General features: G+C 30.9%; 2 protein-coding genes across 2 annotated transcripts in view; both read right to left on the bottom strand.

Moving 5' to 3' along the window:
• The window catches only part of LOC107475965 (probable serine/threonine-protein kinase PIX13), a gene marked incomplete in the record, with an annotated part of 4,455 nt that extends 3,897 nt beyond the window's left edge, over positions 1-558 (bottom strand). Inside the window, 1 exon segment of the mRNA XM_052260952.1 lies at positions 192-558. Within this exon segment, the coding sequence (XP_052116912.1) occupies positions 192-267 (76 nt within the window).
• A 1,812-nt stretch (positions 559-2,370) lies between these two features.
• On the bottom strand, positions 2,371-6,804 carry LOC107475952 (protein RKD5). Its single transcript, XM_016095662.3, has 5 exons — positions 6,641-6,804; positions 6,179-6,431; positions 4,450-4,688; positions 3,723-3,943; positions 2,371-3,048 (listed from the first exon to the last, which is right to left on the bottom strand). The coding sequence occupies exons 1-5, from the start codon at positions 6,693-6,695 to the stop codon at positions 2,806-2,808; spliced, it is 1,011 nt and encodes a 336-aa protein (XP_015951148.1). The 5' UTR covers positions 6,696-6,804; the 3' UTR covers positions 2,371-2,805.
• Positions 6,805-9,807: the final 3,003 nt, after the last annotated feature.

Consider the following 9,807-nt stretch of genomic DNA (forward strand, 5'->3'; position numbering starts at 1 on the left):
TTGTACAATTTTACCCTGGTATGTAGTTTTTCATGTACAGTGAATGATCTAACACCAAACATAGGGGGAACAAAAATTGAAACTTCGCATTTTCTGAGGAGAATTAGAGGAAAAGAGTAACTACCCATGATTTGTTTTGGGCTGAATTTTCAGTGGAAGGAAAAAAAAGAAGGAAAATTGAGAAACTTTACCTGAATACTGAGCCTTGGAGAGGGTAGAGGATGAAGGGTTTTGAGCAGAAGAGAGAGAGCCAAAGCATTGACCCATGTGAAGCTCTCTCTCTTTCACTCTCTCTTTCTCTTTCTCTTTCTCTTCCTCTTCTGTTTGGTTTGGTTAGAAATGGTGTTGATGAAGGAAAAACAGAACCATAAAATTCCCCAAAGGAAAAGAAGAAAGTAAGAGCAGATTACTATTCACCAAATCACCAGAGAGAGAGAGAGAGAGAGAAAGAGAAAGAGAGATGGAGAAAGAAGTGTATTTGTCTTTTTGATTATGTGTATTTTCTTGACTGAGGGGTTGGATTTGATTTTCTCTGTTACTTACACATCCATCAATGAACATACCAAGATGTTTCTTTGATGATAATAACAACTACATATTTTTAGCAACTTCCTTTTTATCTGTTTTACAATTCTCAAAATTCTGTTGCATGCTCTTGTCTCTTTGCTCTTTAAGGAGGTAAAATTTATAAAAGTTTCATTTTGGACACTTTTTCTTTTATATTTATTTTTTAGCTTAATTTCGATGTTAATACTTTTTATGCAATTATTCACTAATATTTATTAAATATTAAATAAATATTAATTAAAATTGAATTTTTTTCCTTTAAAGATGATTAACAAGGTGAAAAAATTTACTCTTGAATAAAAAAAATAAAAAAGAAGTGAAAGAAATTATATAGAAAAAAAAATATTGTATAATCCTTTTCCTAGAGATAAAAATGGTTACAAATATTATTTTTACACATAAAAAATATATAAATGTATGTATTTAGAGTCAACGGCCGCGTGAGGAGTGTCTAGTCAAACCCACCTTGGAAGTTGTTTTCTTCCTTCCTAACTAGGATACAAATTACAATACAACTATACAAGCATGACTAAAACCTAACACTATGTCACCAAATTCATTTTCTATGTGGTCATATATGATTATGTAACAATTATCAATCTGAAATTACTGTGAAATTGAATTAAATAGCAATTTCTCCTTAATTCTTAATTTCTTATGGCAACTGATAAAATGGCAAGTATTCGTTTGTATGTGACTTTTGATAGAGATTAGAGAATAATTTATCAAATGTTTAAAGTTAATCATGAAAAGTCATATTACTAACATAAGATTATATAGTTTTAAAGTTGAAAGAGACACCTTAATAAATATTATGCCCTTTAATACATACAGAAGTTATATAATTTATTTGATAACAAGAACAAAAAAAGGCAAATAGTTTACTTTGCCAAAAGATAATTTCACCTATTATTAATCATAGCAATCACTTTATCACAAATAGATTATTCAATGTGATTTCTGTTAATCAACAATTTCAGTCTCCTCCCAAAAAAAAACATCAATCAGTAACAAAGACTTGACTAAAATTAGAAAGCACTATTATATACGTACAATTATCTTCATATAAAATTGATAGTAAAAAATTGTTTGATGATTGTCATCTAATGACTTTTGATTATGGATTTTATATAAAAATAACTGCATATGAATTTTCACATCAAGGATTATCTAAAAAAATGCCTTGTATAAATCTAGGCCCTATTTTTATGATTAAAATTCATACTATTAAATTATCCTAATATATGACAGATTAAATTAAACTCAATGCATTATGCATCTAAAATGTTTCCTATTATCTAATATTTAAGTTGAATCAATCCACTATCAAATTAAACATTACTCAATTTATTTTCTTTTCCATAATTTATAATAAACAAAGTTCATTTCTTGTTTAAAAGAAATAAGAAAGTATCAAACTAGTTTCAAGCAATAGCAAAAAATAAAAATAAAATAAAGAAATCAAAGGTGAGAAAACCAGTGGCAGTACTTTGACAAAAAATTAATTTGTCAAAAGTAAGTGGACCATGGCACATCAAATGCTGCACCCATATTATATGCTTTCTCAACTATATGAAATAAATCATGTGGTAGCCCTTTTTGACTTCAATAGACATTAGACAAATAAATTAATTATTATTAATAATATAAATATTTATTATTTACTCATTTTACATGAGACACTGTTAATTTATTCATCATTTATCATTGGACATATAAGTTAATCCCATTTACAAAATAAGTGCATCTAACATAACTGAATAATATAATGGGGAATGGTTGGTGCTCCAAATATACAAATTGAGAGCCAAATTCTTAAATCATGAGTTTTAAGATATAATAATTTTACTTAACTACCTTATCCAATCCAAAATTGTGCAGAATACTATACAACTTTTTTGAGAGGACTCAAAAAAAAAAGTCAAATTTATAATAATTTTGCATTTTGCAATGGCACCTAACATAAAAAACAAAGGTAAATAGTCTAAAGGCATAGTTCTATAGAAAAATGTTTTAAAGGAAAATTCCAACACAGCCTAGTTGCTGGTTCAAATAAAAAAAAAAAAATTCACCTGAATTTCTAACTAAGAAAGGTGAATACAGAGAAAATTCTTGAGGCTAAATAAAAAGCATTTATAGGAGAGAAAAGGGTATGAAGTCCTCAAAGAGTAGTACTTCCAATGTGGACTAAAATTATAATTTAGAACCTTGAGATGCATAATTTTCAATATGAAACCTTCAAGTTTCAATGGTAGTTTTGTTGCTACTGCTGCTGCCGGAGACAGTCGAATTATGTTTGACCTGAGCTCGCGCCCGATGCCTTCTCTTGAAGATGTCCTGCCTCAACTTCTTGGTCTCACTTTGTATGTCCATGAATGGTTTCCTTTCTATGTTTTCCTTTTCGCTCTCCAACATCCTTCGTTTCTCTATTGCCGCCAATGCTGCAGCCTTGTCATCCGATTCTTGGTTGTTCGCTTCTTCCTACAAATTCGGTTTATGTTCGAGAGCCACTCAACAATAGTGAAGCATAAATGCAAGAAATAAACCTCCCAAATACTGTATTTAAAACTACCAAAATATCAAAAGCATGGGTAGGAATGATGCACTAAGAAACCAATAAATCATGAAAAAGAAAAGCAGCAACCCCACTTATAGACTTATAGTGTATAGTTCACAATGACTAAGAAGCAATATGATACAGCTGGTTAGATTTGAATGGACACAACCACAAAGTGATGCAAATTTGACAAAAGTAGGCATTAAGGAATGGCTGAAACCACTTCATTTTCTAGGTGAAATCTTGACAAATTAATAATAAATAAATAAATAAAGAGGATAAAGTCTCCCTAAAATTCATAAATGACAAATTTTTCCTCACCATTTGAAAAAGGGTGTTAATTTAGGTCTTCCGTATGAAATTCGTATATGTACAAGAGGACTAATATGCCCGTTTATTTTGGGGCAAACTTATCCGATGAGAGACAAATTTGCCACTTTAAGATTGAGGTACTACTTGGTCCCTGAGGTTTTGTTCATGGATGAGATTGGGAGATTACTCCAAAATTTAAATGCTTCAATTCAAAGTACTATTACTTGCTTTCACCAAAGTGCTCTTCATTGAATAGTATTTGTAATAGGAAAGAGAAGAAACTGACCTGAATTTCATGAATGAGACTGTCAAGTGATTTGATCTTCCTATGAGGCCAGCGAGGAATACCGAATTCTCTGCATTTCCTCTTCAGAACTGTTAGTCCAACATTTAGCCTTCTTGACGCTTCTACAATCGGTATATCAAAATACTTGACTAACTCTGATAACGTTATTTTTGCTACCCGGTCACTAGATGCACGTTTTTTCTTTTCTGCAGAATCTGCATCTGTTGACCTCAATTATTAGCTGTTAACCTTTACATATGGTATGCCTAACAACATTAGAAAGACTACTAATGCATGTTGAGAGAATCTATTCCGTTTTAACTCGGTGTCCTCTCCTCCGCACAATACATACAGATAATCAGAGACCACTTGGCAGAAATTTACTTAAGTTAACACAGAGCACAAAGTTGCAATGTACCTTCAAATTCAGAAGCATACAATATACAAAATTTAAATTAATAGCACGATATGTGAAAAAGGAGGGAACTCCGTATGCGTTTCATTACAAATATTTTCTGGATTTGATTAAAAAGTATTCACAGGTTACGAAACTATAGAATCCAGTTACGAAACAAAAAAACAATATTGCTGTGACAGACAAAATTAGGACATATTGTAACATGGTGAATTTGCAGATTGGAAGATTGATTAAGTCAATAACTGTGCAAAATCATTTCATGCTAAATAGTTTGTGTCATTAGATTATTAAGAGTAATTGAGAGTAAACCTGGCAAGGCTTGGACATCTAGCTTGTTGTCTGGTGATTCGGACATGTCATCTTCATAAGGAAGAAAATTCAGGTCCTGAGTTAACACGGGAACCACTTTTCTCAATGGTTGGGAATCTTTGTTGTTTCCTTGGCGTTCTTCCCCTGTGGAGTCTGATAGAACATCTTTGTCTTTTTCCAATTTGTATATCACACGGAGGTCTCTCAGCAAGGTTGGGATTGTCCGAAGCTTCAGGTTTCTGAAAGTTCATTACAGACAGTTAAAAACAATTGGAAACAAAACATTCTATCAATTGGAGGAGGCATAATGATTTGAACAAATCAACAATGCTATTAATTAAGTTGGTACTTTCACTTGACGTGAAGCACAAGTGACATTCAAAACACAAAATCAATCATTTTACAAATAATGCCATGCCTGGCATGATATGTATGACTCTTTGAGTAAATGCCAGTTTTAAGGAGAGGGTAGGAGAGGGGTTGTAAGGCAAAGGTTCCCCACTAATGGATGTTAATAAGAAGAAATTGTGAATAATACTTTCTCTAGTGTTGTTTAACATTTCATGATAATGATTTTTCAATTTACTATTGCTGATACTCCACTTTGTAACCAAAAAGAAAAGTTGTCATTTTTATGAGAGTGGAGATTGGAAGGGAATTGCACAACTCCATTCCCTTCTCTTTACCTTTTATTGATTCCCCTATGCCCCCAAACCCAAAAATTTAAATTAGATCATATCGTTTATTCCTTGATAGACCAGTCACATAAAGATGACAATAGTAAAATCTGTATCCAATTCAGCAAATGAATAAGCGAACATATTATGTTCGTTCTGCAAAAGAAGTCAAGTTAAAATATATTATTTATTGAAACAAGAATCATTTTCACAGATGTTTTCGACTTTTTGCTTTTGGTACCCTTCCGATATTTTCACAAGACAATCAGAAAAGTCCAGAAACAAGAAGCCAAGAGGGGGACTGGAAATTTGAAAAGCTTAATTTTTTTCATGATAGCATAAGTATTCCACTATCACCAAATAGTCTCCACGCTGCTAAAGAAATCTCGTAATAGTACTATAGCTAGTTCCACATTTGGTACCGATTTCGCAAATCTTGGTTTGGTTTACCAGGGAAAAGAAATATAACCATCTTTTAACTTTGGCTCAATTCGTGGTGTGAGAGGTGAGACTGAAAATCATGTCAAAATGTGACTTAATGCAATTTCGCTTAACATATTGGATTAAGTTGAAATTCAGATTGAACCCTACTCAAAACATGGTTTCTGAGCATTCTCAGTACCATGGCTAACCAATTCCAATCATTATGACAAGGACTAAGCTATCTAACTTAAAAAGGAACCCCCTTCCCCCTTCCCCCTCTCTCTCACATTTTAGGACCAAACAAGATATAAATTGTGAGAACTAATAGCCCTGTTTCATACTTTTAAAGAAGGATATGCAGATAGACATAGAAAATGCATAATGTCGCTGTCCTAAGACAAAATATGCCCAATTTGGTATCCATCCAAAAGTTGGGGACCAGGGGAATTGAGACAGTGACACAAATATATTCTCTGGTCTCAGTCTCATGCCTCTGCATTTTCTATCTTAAGGCATTTCATAATATAGCAATAATCATGACCAAAAGCAAATACACAATCTAAGAACAGATACAAAAAGTTTCAGCAACTTTAGATAGGGACTTGAGCAGATATTATCTATATATATACCTTGAGAGCAAAAGCAAGTTTGGAATGCTGGAAAATTGAGGCTTGTGATTTCTATGAAAGGAAAAGATACAAAGCCACACTCCATTTTGGTACCCTTCAGAAACTTCAGCAACACAAAGCTTCTTCTGCAATCTGAGGATTGGTGTGGACCTCATTTCGCCATAGGAGCCACTCTCTGAGAACACAAACTCTCTTTCAACTTCCCTTACTTTCCCATCCTTTATTTGGTATACATGCACACTCCTGATCAACTCTGCAAAAATTTACTCAAAAAAAAAAACCCCAAAAAATTACAGAGAAAAAATTAAGAAAAACCTCAATTTTGCACAACCCCATCAATAAAAAATCGATTTTTTCCCAATGAAATGGAGGGAAAAAGGAAACTTTATGTGAAAATGAGGCATGAAAGTTGAGAATCTATAATATGAAAGGTGAAGTGCATGGTGGGGTTGAGGTGGTTACCTTCTCTAATGGTGTTCTTGAAGACTAGGAGGGTGGTGAGCAAGGTGTTCTTCATGGCGAGGTTGAAGATGCTACCATCACTATTGGGTACGAAGCAGGAACAGTGTCGTTGTGGTGATAAAAGGGAGAAACAACGAGACAAAAGACGAGGTTTTGGAGTTTGTTTGCAGGTGCATGATCTTCTTGTCTGTGTTGTTTGGTCATTTTATATCACTTTTAGGATCATGTCGAAGGAATTTTTTTTTTTCAGTTTTGTTGTTAGTGTTTAATTATTGAAAAATATTAATATAAAATGATATTTATTATAAAAAATATAGATGTAAGTGAAATTGATTTTTTTCATCTTTTATTTATTTATTTATTTATTTAGTTTTGTATTTAGATCCGAATTTGAATTGGTTCTTTTATTATCAACTTTTTATCTAAAGAAAATTTAGTTAAATAAATCAAAGTTAACTTCATATAAAATAAGGTATAAAATTGTGTCGACTAAACTATTATAGAAAATTTATAAAAATATTCACTAATAAAAAAGATAACTATTCAAGATAATAATTAAAAATAGTTAAATATAATTTAATTAAATATATTAAATTATTTAATAATTCTTACTTAGTAGCTTCAATACAATATAAGTGCTATGCAGGTAAGCGAATCATATAAATTAAAGAGTCGTGTAAATTTAATACAAATCATATTACATGAAGACAAAAAACTAATCATAAAATTAATTATTTATATAAAATATATATTAGAATAAAAAACATTCATGAATTAACTGATTATTTTTTTGTCAATTTAACATTATTAAAATTTTTTATTTAAAAAACATATAATTAATTGTATAATCCTATCCTTTAAGTTGGTCAAATGTACAATCTAAATTCTTTTGGTTTTTGGCCACATGCATTTTATTGATGTACTTTCTTGTTTTGGTTATCCTTTCTATCTTTTTAGGATTTTTTTAATTATCTTTCACTTATTTTCATTTATTGTTTTCCATTTTCTGTGTTGTGTTTAGATCCTCTATTTTAATTCAGATACGGAGCAGTTTTATTCATTTACATTCCTTTTTGTTTAAAAATACGAAAATATTTTATAATAAAAAATATTAATAAAAACTGTCAAAATTTATTATTTTTAATTTTATTTAATGTATTTTATAATAAATAAATATTAAATAAGAGAAATTTAAACTGTTTAGGTTGACTGTTTTTTGTTTTTCTAGTATTACCGAAAATAAAATAAAGAATAAATTATTTATTAAAAGGTTAAAAATATAATTATACTATATAAATACAAAAAATCATTTATCCTTGTAGAAACTAGAAACACAATTGACCTCTCATTCACATTTATTTTGATAATTGATTATTCTACTGAGAATTTTATAAATATATGCAAATATATAATGAATAATTTCTAAACTCTATAAAACAATTTTTTGTATAAAAAGTGGTTATGATATAAATGATTCAACAATAAAAAAAACCCTCAAAATCGAAGCAAATGTGTGAGCTAACAAAGTGAGTCGTATAAATATAATAAAATATTACTAAATGTTTAAGTTGGTCAAAAGAAGAATCTAAGCTTTTTGTTCTTTTTGTTTTATGGTTTTGGGGTTTTGAAGGTTTTTTTTTTTTAGAGGGGTTGGGGAATTGAGGGAGATAGAGGTTAGAATGGAACTCAATTTTTTTTATTTAATTTAAAAGAATTTTTGTTTTTAAAGTTGGGTAAAAAACTAAAAATTGATGGAATAAATCAACATTTATCAATCTCCTCATGTAAGTGTTTAATTGGATCAAATTCACTATCTAAATTGTTTTGTTCTTTTCCACAAGTCAGACCTCAAGAAGACAAATTTGTTACATCTATCTGCGCTTTATGGAGATTTAGTTGCACTTCGCAAAATCTCCTTAACTGGCATCAAGTTTGGATTGTACAAACTAACTCCTAAAACTTGGTTGAAAGCACTTCAGCCAAAATAAATACATTATACCCTCTTGAACTCTAAATTACTAATAGATCCCCAACAAATTTCCGAGTATATATAACTATAGGACTTAGAGCCCGTTTGGGAAGTAATAGAAGCTACCTTTTTTTTTTTACTTTTGAATTATGAAAAGTCACAATCTGCATGTTTGACACTATTTTAAAAAAAACTTTTAACTTCTTAAAAAGTTAATTTGCAGTTTTTTGAAGTAGAAATATATGACTTCTCTGCTTTTCAATAAGTCATTCAACCACTTACTTAAAAAAAAAATTAATTTAAAAAAAATTTACTTTCCTTTTTTACTCTGTAAAAAATACTGACCATTTACCACCATTTTCACGTAGATCTGCTAAAAACACTGGTCTTCTACTATCATTCTCACACAATGTTCCAAACCTCTGGTCTTCTACTATCATTCTCACACAATGTTCCAAACCTCTGGTCTTCTACTATCATTCTCACGTAATGTTCAAAACCTCATCATTTTCACATAATGATTCATCTGATAGAAATATTGAACCTCCACCACAGACAATATACATTTTTGTTATCAAATTCCTAGTTTCCTATTTTGAATGATGAATATCCCCCTTAAAAAAAGTTCCTTTAAAGAAAAAAAAAAAAAAACTCTACTAAACAGTCCTTTTATGCATCGTTTAATCCAATCAAACTCACATTTAATCCCCTTAATTCATTAAGTTAAAATGGTTGAATTCAGTTGAGGGTTGAAGGCGAGTTAGGTCACAATCTGAAGAAGAATCTGTTCGAGGCCATAGTGTACTTTGGAAACAACTATTTTTATGTAAAACATCAATTCTCCACCAGCTAGTGACTAGTGACAGGAATAACGATGTCGATAAGCCCATTCCTGATTTCACTATTCAGTTCAAATATCTTAAAAGGACACTAAAAATAAAAAGAAAAACCAAACTGGTAAATAGCATGTGAGCCCTTTTTTATTGGCCAGGCCTAAGCAAAACTCGTGAAACGGTTAGGTTGACATGGGTTCTGTAAAATGGCACACTACCGCACCACATTCGTCGAGCCACATGCTGATCGAAGTAACTTTTGGCCAACGGCCAGTCTGTGAAACAGGTAGGCATATAGTTCCGATCAAAATCTTGATTGTGACATACACAACTAAACTGTTTAATTCTAGAGAACAGTCCACTAA

The sequence above is a fragment of the Arachis duranensis genome, chromosome 1 (assembly GCF_000817695.3).
Source record: "Arachis duranensis cultivar V14167 chromosome 1, aradu.V14167.gnm2.J7QH, whole genome shotgun sequence".
In the NCBI taxonomy this organism is placed as follows: domain Eukaryota; kingdom Viridiplantae; phylum Streptophyta; class Magnoliopsida; order Fabales; family Fabaceae; genus Arachis; species Arachis duranensis.